General features: G+C 34.1%; 1 protein-coding gene across 1 annotated transcript in view; it reads left to right on the forward strand.

The window, feature by feature from the left end:
* Positions 1-14,271, forward strand: part of CWC22 (CWC22 spliceosome associated protein homolog) — a 53,998-nt gene that overhangs the window by 26,762 nt on the left and 12,965 nt on the right. The window contains exons 7-14 of the mRNA XM_079782582.1: positions 498-666; positions 1,027-1,080; positions 3,366-3,501; positions 3,596-3,802; positions 3,897-3,959; positions 6,673-6,777; positions 8,275-8,356; positions 11,921-11,981. Of these exons, the coding sequence (XP_079638708.1) occupies positions 498-666; positions 1,027-1,080; positions 3,366-3,501; positions 3,596-3,802; positions 3,897-3,959; positions 6,673-6,777; positions 8,275-8,356; positions 11,921-11,981 (877 nt within the window). The remainder of the gene's footprint in view (positions 1-497; positions 667-1,026; positions 1,081-3,365; positions 3,502-3,595; positions 3,803-3,896; positions 3,960-6,672; positions 6,778-8,274; positions 8,357-11,920; positions 11,982-14,271) is intronic.

A 14,271-nucleotide genomic window follows, 5' to 3' on the forward strand; every position in this document is an offset into this window, starting at 1 on the left:
TTCATTTTTAATTTACTGAAAATAGGCTTAATGATGGGAAATACCCAAATTTGTCTTTAATCACATAATTTTATATAAAATAATGGTCAAGTAGTGGAAATCTTATTTTGTTTAAGTTTAGTACTTTTGAAGCAGGTCCTTTTTTCTTACACTATTTTGCAAATGTTTAATTACTTCTAAGAAGTTTAAAAAAACTCAAATTTATAATTAGATATAACAAACAGAAATTGGAAAAGAAGAATTATATTTTGAGAGAAAATTTTTTGATGAAAAAATTACAGTAAAATCTGTTTTATGAAAGCACAAAGTTTATTTTCTCAAAAGCAGTTTTTGTTAGAAAGACAAAACTTTTCTCCTAGATAAAGTGATACGAATTTAATCCTGATTTAGCATTTGTGATTATTTACAGAGGAGTAATATTACTGGATTTCAAATGAGTTTTTTATTCTTGTAATCAAATTGGTGATTATTGTTGATGCTTTTTTTTTTTTAAACAGAGGCCTGCTGTCCAGATCTGTTTTGCAAGCACAGAGTGCTTCTCCAATCTTCACCCATGTTTATGCAGCATTAGTGGCTATCATTAACTCAAAATTTCCACAAATCGGAGAATTAATCCTCAAGAGGTTAATTCTTAATTTTCGGAAAGGCTATCGAAGAAATGATAAGGTATATATGATGGGCTTGTAAGTAGACTGCCACATACGGACAGATTAATAAATCAGTATCAACAATAGTGAGCAATGTTGATTTCTATATAGGAATTCTTTTTTAAAACTGCATATTTCATGAGAACTTTTTTTAGTTCTATTAAATATCTCTGGCTACTAATGATGAGCCACAGAAATTTTAACTATTTTGCCAAAAATGGCACTCTTTCGCATCTATTAGTTCTTATCCTTTAACTTTGATATAAAAATTATCCTGTGTATTACATATTTTAAAGAGTGTGTAAGCTGTAGATTCTATAGATAAATGATAATTGGTTTTAGTTTATAGATTAACTTTTTCTCTACCTTCACTTTGCAGCAACTTTGTCTGACTGCTTCAAAATTTGTGGCACATCTTATTAACCAAAATGTGGTAAGTAATTATCTTTAAAACTTGGTACCTTTTAGTGACATTAGACCACACAGACTTGATGTACTTCAATAATGTATCTCTGTTTTCGTTTTAATTTTATAGTCTTTGGAAAAGTATCGTGGATAATATTTTAATGTTAAAACTGTAATAAATGCCTTTAATATTATTTAATATAAAGAATAACTAGACATTGTTTTATCAAATTGATCTCTTAATTTTGTTCATGGTCACTTAACTACAAGTCAGTTTTTCAGATAAAGTAATTGGATTTGTTTTTATAAAGCAATAAAGTTGGTATCTCCTCCACTCTTTTCCCCTGGGTGTGGTGTTCATGAGAATCTGATAATAAAAATTCCTGATCCCTGCAACTAGTATATATAGTATATATAATCATATATTCATAGAATCAGTTTAAAAAATACTAGATGCCCGGTGCATGAATTCGTGCACTGGTGGTGTCCCTCTGGGTGGCCTGCAGATACTGGGCCCCAGCTCGTGTCCCCAACCCTGCAGCCCCACCTGGCATCCTGCCTTGGCCTGGTGCCACCCCCTCACCTGCTCCACCATCTGGCCTGCGGGACGATCTATTGGGGCCGAGCCCGCCCCCGCCCCCCCCCCCCCCCCCCCCCCCCCCCCCCCCCCGCCGCCACCTGTCGCTGTCTGCGGGGCGATCAGGCCCCTGCTTGCACCGCCTTTGGCCTGGTACCACCTGCTTGCCTGCTCCACCATTCTGCCACAGTCCCGTTCTCATCAGGGCCCATTGGGGCCGGCAGCACCTCCACTGCCGCCCGCTGCCAGTGCCGCATCGTCTACGCCTGCCATGTTTTGCGCTGCCCCCTGGTCAGCACATGTCATAGCAAGCAGTCAAACTCCTGGTCTTTCAGTCAAACTCCTGGTCAAACAACCCTCATAGGGGACAATTTGCATAATAGGCTTTTATTATATAGGATAGTAGATTAAGTAATTTTAAATACAAATAATGTTATCTATTCAGTTTTGTGTTTATTTTGTATTCAATCACTATTTGAGAGTTTTGATTCTGTTTCAACTTGAAGGAGATAGTAAAATTGTTCTGGTTCACATTCAAAGGTTTTTTTCAATATGTATTATGTTTAATAATATCTATAAGAACAATTTTAAAATCACATTTTTATCTTATTTCTGTTACATAAATATTATTTTAATTCCTATGTGAAATTCTTGTGTTTACTCTTCAAAACCTTTTAGATTGTAATCTAATTAGCTATATTATAACAATAATAACATGCTGTTTAAGACTATAAAAACTTCACATGTCTATGTCAGCACAGCTGTATGTTTCAGTTTTATAATGTATATCTTACTTTATATTAGAGATACTTTGGCATTGTCAAAAACAGTTGAAATGATATATATTTTAGTTCTTCCCAACTGTGGTACAGGGTGATATTTTCTTGTAATTTATAAGACTGTTTGCCCCCTCCCAAAAAAATTAGTATGTATTTTTTATCTTGTGCTCAATGCAAAAAAAAAATAATGTCTTGAGTTGAAATTTAGACTTCCCTCCCCATCTTAAATAAGTATCTGACTTCAGAAAGGCTTATGTATAGTGTTTTTGAACATTTCTAGTTGATTTTCACAGCAAAGCTTCCCAATAGAATTTTATTTCTACTCTACCTGTCATTGTTTATAAGTGTTAATTTTTTAATATGACCAGTGTAAGTAGTTTGATTTAGTTTAAAAAATAAAGGATATATTTAAAACTATAATTTCATACCAGAAACTAAGATATTTTCTGGTAAAATAATTATGTATGTAATTTAAGAATTATTTTCTATCTAATAGTTGCTGATAAAATGAATTGGACAATGGATATAAATATTTGTGGTTATAGAGAATCACTATTCTTAATATAGTGACTATGAAAATATCTCAGGTTAAAGGTTTATAACTTACATTTTGAGGTTAATTATTGTATTTCCTGTAGATAATATATATTGTATTTTTATATATAATGTATAAGAATATTTCTCCTGGAGATAAGTTAAATAGTTTTATTCAGTGCAATACACTAGGATTTTTGTAATAATCATTTGGGAATTCTTAACAGATGTATAATGAAAGCAAAAGAATAATTGTATTTCATATATGCAGTATTTTTATATACATTATAAAACTTTGCTAATCATATATACAATATTACCACTGCAAAAAACAGATTTAGTAACTTTTAAAATTACTGTCAATACTAGGCTTATATATGTAAAAGCATTTTCTCTATTCCATATGTCTTTATTTTATTTAAGGCACATGAAGTTTTATGCTTAGAGATGCTCACTTTGCTCCTGGAAAGACCAACAGATGATAGTGTTGAAGTAGCTATTGGTTTTCTCAAGGAATGTGGCCTCAAATTAACACAGGTGTCACCAAGAGGAATCAATGGTAGTGTATATCCTTGTTTTGATATCGAGCTTTTGTTTGAGTATTATAATATTTATTGCTCATTTTATTGTCTTTTCTTTCTGCTTAACCTTAGCTATATTTGAACGCCTTCGAAACATTCTCCATGAGTCTGAAATTGACAAAAGAGTGCAGTATATGATTGAAGTGATGTTTGCTGTAAGGAAAGATGGGTTCAAGGACCACCCTGTTATTCTAGAAGGACTTGACTTAGTGGAGGAAGATGATCAGTTCACCCATATGCTTCCTCTGGAAGATGACTATAATCCAGAAGATGTTCTTAGTAAGTCAGGGGGTGATGGTTGGGAAGTGGGACACCAACAAATGTAAGCACAGGAAATAAAAACTTACTTAAACTTTTAATTTATTTTTTTAAGATGTTTTCAAGATGGATCCTAATTTTATGGAGAATGAAGAGAAGTACAAAGCTATTAAGAAGGGTACGTAGAATGTTATTAAATGATTTTATTTTGGATAAGTTGAAGCAGTTTTTGCCGTTATATAATATTGATAGAAAGATATATATAGATCACTGACCGCACCTAATTAAATCTCTACTTTTATTGAAGCCATATTCTTCATTGTTTTTGTATGCAATTATTTTTCTGTTTAATGCTTGTCCAATGTACTATTTCATTCTAAATTATTTACATAATTTTTTCTCTCACCCTGTATTTCAATTGTGTGACTCTTAATTTTTATCCCTCTTAAGAATATTCATGTATTACTAGTACACTTTATTTGACTTCACTACCACCTAAGAATTACTACTTTAAATGACATGCAATTTATTATTCAATTAAGTGCTATATTTTATTATTTCTTGAAAGCAGGTTGATAGCCTTCTGATAACATCAATCACAGTGCTAAATATCAGTGCTTAATAAATAGATAAGTATTATTTGTACACCATTAATATATTGTAAGCATATACTTTGGATAGAATTTGGTTTGTATTTTGTCTGCCATTACTAGCTAAGTGACCTGGAAGATGTTACTTATTTGATGAAAGAGTAAATGTTCCCTGTTTTTGTGAAGATAAATACAGTGCTTTGTATTGTCACAGAACTAGTATTTAGACAATAATACTATTTTGTTTCACATTTCTATTCATTTATTTCCTAATGCTAATACTCAGGGCTACTTATGTAATTATGTTTATATCATTATTATATTATACACTTAAATATTATAATTACATGATAACTTTATAGATTTATTTTCCTGAATTGTGATTTTACCTGAAAAGTACTCACTGCTCTGAAAGCACCTAGGAGGAGAACTATAGGTTGTGAGCCATTCTTTGAAGTAAAAATGAAAAAAGCTGATTCATCTTAAAGCTCAAATGATTGCATAAGTGCTTTTCCTTGAGATAACCATCATCTTATATCTGTCTTTAACAGCAGTCCTGTATTTGAACTTCATGTTTTGTTACTCAGATTATTATAAAGACCTACCAAGGGCTGAAATTTAATAAAATCGATAATATTCTACTTCTTTGTCAGGGACATTGATAAGAGAAACGGGCTTTCCCCCACTACAAGAGTGCGGCAATAGCAAAGAACACCACTGCTAGTGCAGTTTGATGCTTTGATTTGTGCTCAGGTTGCAGCAGTTTTAACCCCTGTTGCTTTGGGCCATCATTGCAGATGTCAGCACAGTGAAAGGCGGATGATGTCTTAGTAATTTTATGAAAATAGTTTTAACCTCACAGACCACCTGACAGTTGTCAGTGATTCCCCACCCCTATCCTGCACCCCCCACCCCCAAGACTTACAGACTATACTTTGAAACAACTGCTTTATCCAGTTAATGAAATCTAATTGCCATTGCCTAAGTGCTTTCAGTAAGTAGATTCTAAAGTGAACAGATGAGAAGAGGATGATGTAAACGACTAGACAATTCATTTGACCTTCATTCTTTCATAAAATATCCTTCTAGAGCTGGCATAAAAAAATGGTCACAGCAGGAAGTGGGCACAGCTTTAGTAATTAGCACCTTAGAGTGACTCAGGTGTACTTGTGTTTTAGGTCTTGCAGCATTTGGGAAAACAGCAGGAGTGCCTGTCTTCCTTCTATTGAATACTAAATAGTTTCCTCTTTTAAAAGTCTGTCTAAAACCATATTATATAATAATAAACTATACACTTCAGTTTATTTCTAACATTTGTTAGAAATATTCTTGAGGATATTTGTTCATTGGCTAAGGTCTGAAAGACAAGTCTCCCTGCTTGTAAAATGATTTATTCCTGATAGCATGACGTTCTCTACTAACATTCAATATTATATGTGGCTCCTGAGTTATATATACTGCTTAGTAAATAGAAAGACATTAAAAGTTTCCCAAAAATGAATTGGCCCCAAAACATTTTATTAAAAATTCTCTGATCATAATAGAAATGAAGAAAATGAAATGTTGGCCAGGTTTGTAAAATCTTTTACCAGACTAATAGAGCACACACCTGATTGAACAAAATATAATTTTAGTTTTTGTTACTTGTTTTATATAGTCTCTTGTTTACATCACTTTTCACCCAGTTCTGAGTGTGAGTTGTATTTTAAGAGGTGATAATCCAATGAAGTGCTCATCTTACCAATTTTCCTAAAGGCTTTTTAAACTTTGGCTTTTGTTTTATATATAGAAAGTCTTTGGATTGAGTGTAATGTTCTATTTAATAGGTATACATTTTAATAAAAATCTCATTGGTGTTTATTTAAAATGAATGCTAAGTTAACCAATGGTTTCTTCTCTCTCCTTTTTTTGTCTTTCATAAAAGATTCTTAGCTTAAATTCTTGTTTTCTATATCAAGGATTAGCTTTTTGTAATAGACTGTCTTCTTTCTGATGATGAACTAGGAATATTTTGACTCCAGTATGCTCTTGCTTTTTTGGAAACTTTAATCTACTTTTTCTTTTTCATCCCTCCTTGTTTCATGGTCACTTTGTCTGTCAGAAGAATGACACATGGCTCTTTCTAGTCAAATTAGTTATGTTCTCTGACCACCAGGCAATAACAGGAGGCCTCTGTGATTATCTGTATTGGTTGATAAACTGTCACACCATTACAGATTTCTGAGAATTATCTTTGAAGAATGAACTGCATGGATATCACTTCCTTGTTAATATTTTCCTAAATTTACTTTGGTCTTTTAGAAATTCTTGATGAAGGAGATAGTGACTCAAACACAGATCAAGATGCTGGAAGTAGTGAAGAGGAGGAGGAAGAAGAGGAGGAAGAGGGAGAAGAAGACGAAGAAGGTAAAAGTATAGCTTACTTAAATGGTACTGTAAAATACTCTGAAGTTGAATTAATTCTAATGTAATTCTCTGAAACAGTGGTTCCCAGTGTGTTTGAGTTGGGAGGGTCTTGTTACTGGCATCTACTGGGTAAAGGCTAAGAATGCTGTTAAACATCCTACAAGTCACAAACTGCCCCTCCTTCAACAAAGTATTACCCAGCTCAAAATGTCAGTATTGCCAAGGGTAAAAAAACTTACTCTACAAGTACTAAACAAGGAAATTCATTTTTAACATCAGCTTAATTTTAATTTGACATTTTCTGTCTTTGATTATAAACTACGAATAAGGTACATTCAGGTTGAGTGCATATGATTTATGTAACCCTAGCATTAATGTGACAGATGAGAATGACTCCATATTTGCTGTTCATTTTGACAAAATAAAGTTGGGAGGCCAAAATCTACATTTATACAAAAATAGGCATGATATTCTTCCTCTTCAGCTTTGATTACATTATATTTCACAGAAAAATTAGCTCACTACTTTGGTTGAGTCTCAGTTAAAACTTCAGAACATGCCTACACTGGTCATTATTTACTTGTATTACATATTTGAAAATGGTAAAAGTATCTCTTTCCCTTTTAAGGCATAACATATTTCAGTTCTGTCTTAAAGTGTAACTGCTTTTTTATAAAAATAAGTTTAATTTTGTTCTAGTCTTCTTTGTTTAAAAAAAACATCTTGCTATCCATGTACTATATTTTACTTCAAAATTTCTATGTTTTAGGTTAAAATTAGAGGCCCGGTGCATGAAAGTCAGGGGGGTGGAGGGGGATGGTCCCTCAGCCTGGCCTGCACCCTCTCACAGTCCATGAACCCTCGGGATGTCCGACTAAGCCGTCAGTCGGACATCCTTAGTGCTGCTGTGGAGGCGGAAGAGGTTCCCACCACTGCTGCTGTGCTCGCCAGCCGTGAGCCCAGGTTCTGGCTGAGCAGCGCTCCCCCTGTGGGAGCACATTGACCACTAGGGGGGCAGCTCCTACCTTGAGTGTCTACCCCCTGGTGGTCAGTGTGCGTCATAGTGACCGGTCATTACTCCATTTGGTCGATTTACATATTAGTCTTTTATTCTCTTAAATTGTACTTCTACCCATAAGTTATAATTCTTCCAAATTATGAAGACTTTTTAGAGCTCTAGAAATATTTTACTAAGCAATATTATAGGTGCAACCTTTTATAGTGTCTAAATGAGGAAGTGACACAGAAACAAAAGTAGCTTTTCGGGCTTGGTTCTGAACTTTGAGCTAACAAAACTTACTAAAGTATTTTAAGATATGATAATAGACTTGAAATAGTTACTTTGAATTCTACAAATACTAATTTATACTATAGAAAAAATATTGTTATTATTAAACTCATAGATTGTAAATGTATTTAGAAAGTTATTATACAGAAATACATTTTCAGTTCTTCACATTTATTTGCATATTTGCATAATTTTCTTGTTTCTTTCAGGACAAAAGGTGACTATTCATGACAAAACAGAAATTAATCTAGTCTCATTTCGTCGTACAATTTATCTTGCTATTCAGTCAAGGTAAGATAACTACCTCAGTTGATTCTTACTTTTGATAGCAAATAAACAAGGAGATCGGATTTTTAGAAACTGATGACAGAAAACTTGATACTATGTTAGTGATTCTCAAATTCTATCCCAAGCCCAAATTAATAGGTCCATACTCTTGGTTCTTTGCTTCAAAAGCAAATTATCTTTATTTATTTGGAAGATCTAACTGTGTTACAGAATTAAATGGGTTTTTATTTGTTTGTTTTAGTTATGTCATTTCCTTTTTTTAAAATATATTTTTATTGATTTCAGAAAGGAAGGGGAAGGGGTGAGATAGAAACATCAATGATGAGAGAGAATAATTGATTGGCTGCCTCCTGCACACCCCACACTGGGGATCAAGTCTGAAATGCAGGCATGTGCCCCCACCAGAATTGAACCATGACATCCTGGTTCATAGGTCGATGCCCAATCACTTAGCCACACCAGCCAGGCTAGTTATGTTGTTTCTTATAGTTTGATATCACTAATAAAAACCTGAAAACAACTATATATTATAGAACTAGCACAGTATTAATTGTGTAGTGGAAATTTAATATTTTATATTTTTCTGTTTGTTTTCTAATTCCGGTTCTAAGGAGAGAAGCACTGTTATGTTAACTCTTGGACACTGGTTTTGTTGTGCAAATAGAAATGTATAGAAATAGAAATTAGGTTTAGGAAGGTTTTTAGGACCCTTTGGATCAGTGTTAAGTAAGAATTATTATGTCACGAAAATAAAACCTATTCCCTTTGAAGGCTGTGAGTTTAGTTTTGAAGAAAAGTAAATGAAAATGTAAAATGTTTAGTACATCTGTTGTTTTGTTTGTGCGTCAATCTATTGATTTAATGGGCAGTGTTTACATTTTACTCTGGAGGAGGAATTTTTTCTCTATTTTGCTTTGTTACTAGGTTGTGTATATTTCCATTTAGTATGATGTAATAGCAATAATGATTCATAAGTAGGAGTCATCTTGTTTTTATTCTGTCTGAAAACTTTTTGGCTTAGATTCATCTTCTAAAAAGAAAAGTTAAATAGCAAACATTGGTTAGAAATATTTTCGTTTATCCTTACCTATTGCTTTGCCTTTTGCATGAAAGGAAAAAAACACACTATTAAATATTTTTTTCATTCGGAATTAAAGTGGAAGGTGAGAATTTTTGTTATAGATAACTGTTTTGGGAGTTTGACCTTTTATTTGTATATACTTTTTTAGAAAATCAACAGTAGTAAGTTATAAACAACAGATTTATTGTTTTAATATTGCTGTTAACATTAACTTTGAAGAGTTACAGTGGAGCTCTCTGAAAGGTTATTTAAAAGCAACTTTTTTTTAAGTTGACCTAACCTTAATAATCTCTGAATCACAGAAAAGACTTAAAATTTAAGGCTTTAAGACACAGTGACAGCCACTATTGTGTAGTGATATCAATCACAGTATCTACTGCCTTATGTGTTGGTGTTTGTTAAGAGTTCTCAGCCTCTAAATGCCTAGTCACAACAATTTATATATGACAAAGGTTAGTATACTTAAAAGCTCATACAGATTTTAGGAAACACAAAGACTGATAGAAAGGTATTTAAAGGATATGGTTGGGAAATTCATTTAATGGATTGTAAAACATAAAAAATATTAGTCATAAGACATATCTCCAATAAGTGATGTTGTTGCTCATTAAAACAACTGAAGTGATTTATTTCATTAAAGCAACAGTACTCAGTACTAATGATGATTTCAGTGAGAAATATACATATATATATTTATACACACACACACACACACACACACACACACACATTATTAGTGGGAATTTATATTTAAATTATTTATGGGAAGCCTTTCAGTAACATGAATCAAGGTCTTAGTGTCCATTCCATTTGTCCCTTCTTTTTCATTATTATATTTCCTCAAGGCATGCATATTGATAGAAAATTATATACAGAATTGTTCAGTGTAAAAAAAAAAAAAAAAGACAATCTTATTATTCGACACAAAAAATCAAAATGTCCAGTTCATGCCACCATTGAACATTAGGCTACCCCTGGCTGGGTTGCTCAGTTGGTTGGAGTGTTGTCCCATGCACCAAAAAGTTATGGGTTCAATTCCCCATCCGGGCACATACCTAGGTTGTGGGTTCAATCCCTGGCCAGGGCACATATGAATTGATGTTTCTCTCTCACATCAGTGTTTCTCTCCTTCTCTCACTCAAATCGATAAACATTCTCAGGTGAGGATATAAAAAGAAAAGAAAATTAGGCTAATGGAGCATTGTTATTGATATGGGCAAGTGGTCTGATATAATATTAGGTGAGGGAAAAATTATAGAATATCTTTACTGGATAAATAGGTAGGCATATTTTAGAAATAATATATTAGAAAAGAAGACATCACATCTTTGTAAATACTTTTTAGTATTTCTATTTTATTAAAGTTTGTCAACTGTACTTTAATATTTTAACCTTAGTGCTAAATGTTGTTTAATATTATCTGTTATAAAATTTCTTTCCTGATAAATAAATTTTCCTAAAGTAAATTATTTTCACTTTAGTTTTCTTAAAAAATTCTATTACATTGTGTCATCTTGGGTTATTATCCTACTAGAGGCCCAGTGCACGAAATTCGTGCACTCAGGGGGGTCCCTCAGTCCAGCCTGCACCCTCTCGCAATCCGGGAGGAGCCTTTGGGCTTAAGCTGTCAGGCAGACATCCTTAGCGCTGCCGCGGAGGCAGGAGAAGCTCTCACCAGCTCTCATGAACCCAGCTTCTGGCTGAGCGGCGCTCCCCCTGTGGGAGCACACTGACCACCAGGGAGCAGCTTTTTCGTTGAGTGTCTGCCCCATTGTGGTCAGTGCTTGTCATAGAGAGCAGTGGTTCTGCCGTTGGATCAGTTTTCATATTTAGCCTTTTATTATATAGGATTGTACTTATTAAACACTATAAGTAACAGAAGCTGAGAAATACAGATACCACTGTTATCAAAAGAATTAGGGTTTGAAAATTCTACCAAAAGTCCAAATATATTAACATTACCCCTGTATCAAGTTCACATTGAGTTTGATAGTTCTCTTAAGTGAAACATATGGATGTAGAAGCCCTGTGTTTGGGTATGAATCAAGATAACTTGTAAAAATGGTGATTAAGCAGTAGATGTCATGCTGGGCTCCTGGAACATCTTCTACCATTTCCTGACTTGGATTAGAGAGAAGTGGAAATAATATAGTAGTGTAATAAAAATTTAAGTCTACTTTTCTTTGTCTATGGATTTCCTATTCAGGACATTTTATATAAATGGAATCATACTATATGTGGTCCTTTGTGTTTAACCTTTCTCACTTAGCATAATTTAAGATTTATCCATATTGTAGTATGTTATCAGTACTGCCTTTGTAGAGTTAAGAGCTATATCTTTTTTATATGTACAATATAATATGAAATTATAATAAAAAGTTTTAAAGATAATTATTAAGGTAAGATTCTTCTATATGTAAGAGTACTACGATTTAACTATGCTGCAAGTTTTTAACCTGACTGTTGTGAGCATTTTATCTCTGCAGTTTAGATTTTGAAGAATGTGCTCACAAATTGCTGAAAATGGAGTTTCCTGAAAGCCAAACAGTAAGTTAATTTTTTTTTTCTATTAGGAAATATATTGGTTATAAAAATGTTTAGGACAATTAATAGGTTTCATGAATTGAAATTATAACTTAGTACTAAATCTTTATTATTTAAATTTAGATTTTTCTAAAATTTACAGTAAATTAAAATGTAAAATAACTCAAAAAATTTAAAATAACTCAAAACTTAGGAGTCCTGGTGTGTTTCATATATGCTACTCCTAGTGAATTAAATTGGTTGCGTGAATACGATGTGGGAAAAGGAGGAGGTCTCTGAATCACTACGCTTTATGTAAATTTCTGAGTGGTTTCCTGTAAATCAAAATGTGGCTTAAATTCAATAGGAAGTTTCTTCTTTAATAAATTACCTGGTCTATCTGCTTTATGTACTAAAACATTATTTTCATATAGAAATTATAAAGATCATCATACATGTTACTTTATTTAATTATAGAGAATCTTATCAGTTTTCATTCATTCAACAAAGTGTATTCAGTATATACTATATGTCAGGCACTCTGCAGTGTCAGGAATTTAAGATCTATAAAGTACATATTAGACCCCCTTTAGCCCATAGGACTTATATAGTCTTATAACTGAGCATACCTCACTGTTCAAAGTATCATAGAACTCTAATGCTAAGGATAATAAAGACTGGACTAAATAAATTATCTTGGCTACTTTTTTCTAATTGAGCTTTTGTATATGTTACTCCCAGTCCATCTAGACTTTATTTATACACTGAGTGGCCAGATTATTATGATCTCTGAACGCATAATAATCTGTCCACTCAGTGTAAATAAATAAATATATATGAGGCCCAGTGCATGAATTTGTGCATGGGTGGGGTCCGGCCAGCCTGGCCAGGGGTAGGGGACATGGGCGGTTGGCCTGCCGGCCTGCCGGTCGAACTCCTGGTCGAGGGGACAATTTGCATATTAGCCTTTTATTATACAGGATATATACTGAGTGGCCAGATTATTATGCATTCAGAGATAATAATAATCTGGCCACTCAAGTGTATATTTATTGTTGACAGTATTATAGATGGATTCTTGGAACCTGAACCAAGGCTTTGTGGTTTTGTTTTTCACACCTTGCTTTACATGTGCTAGACCCAGCACATATGCTGGAATCTAACAGACTGTTTGGTTTCTAGTTCTTTTAAAAGATCTTGATTATCTGAGCTAAGTTACCATTAGCTGTAAGTCCTTTGTCTTAAGGCTTTTTTTTTTTTTCCAGTCTTGCCAAAGCAAGGCCTCCAAAAATTAGCTTGCCTCCCCCCAAAAAATGGGAGAGAGTATGTCTTAATAAGGCTTTAAATATGATCTGTGACAGGAATTGGCAGACTGTGGCCTAGGCCCGTGGTCGGCAAACTGCGGCTCACGAGCCACATGAGGCTCTTTGGTCCTTTGAGTATAGCTCTTCCACAAAATACCACGGCCTGAGCGAGTCTATTTTGAAGAAGTGGCGTTAGAAGAAGTTTAAGATTAAAAAATTTGGCTCTCAAAAGAAATTTCAATTGTTGTACTGTTGATATTTGGCTCTGTTGACTAATGAGTTTGCCGACCACGGCCTAGGCCATTGCCCATTTTTATAAAGTTTTATTGGAATACAGCCATGTTCTTTGGTTGTGTATGGCTTCTTTTGCCCTATAACAGTAGAACTGACTAGTTACAACAAAGACCAACTGAATGGCCTCAAAAACCTAAATATTTACTATCTGCCTTTTACAGAAAAATTTTACCAATCTTTGTTCTAAAATATAGACTTATTCTTGAAATGACATAATATGGAATTTTGAGACTAAATTATTCTTTTCAAATTAAAAATATTATTTTTTCCTTTTAAAGTTTGTTTATTAATCCTATATAATAAAAGGCTAATATGCAAATTGTCCCTTCGGGAGTTCGACCGACTGGGAGTTCTATCACTCGCTAAGCAGTGCGCTGACCACCAGGGGGCGGTGCAGAACAAAGAAAGGCCCTGATTGGCCCTAATCACTGGCCAGGCCTAGGGACCCTACCATTGCACGAATTTCGTGCATCGGGCCTCTAGTATCCTACCTAATAATAGAATAATATGCAAATTGATCGTACCTTCGCTACACCCACCAGCCACGCCCACCAGGAAACCTTCGCAAGGACGCTGGGGTGCAGCCGAGCCCAAGGCCGGGAAAGCCTCGGGTGGAGGTTTTCCTGGCCTTTGGCACCAGCGGGGAGCCTGCATGGATCGCAGGCAACCACCGGGGGTCGGCTCCTGCAATCCATAGTAGGGACGCTGGGGTGCAG

The sequence above is a fragment of the Cnephaeus nilssonii genome (genome assembly GCF_951640355.1).
Source record: "Cnephaeus nilssonii genome assembly, chromosome: 10".
NCBI lineage: Eukaryota > Metazoa > Chordata > Mammalia > Chiroptera > Vespertilionidae > Cnephaeus > Cnephaeus nilssonii.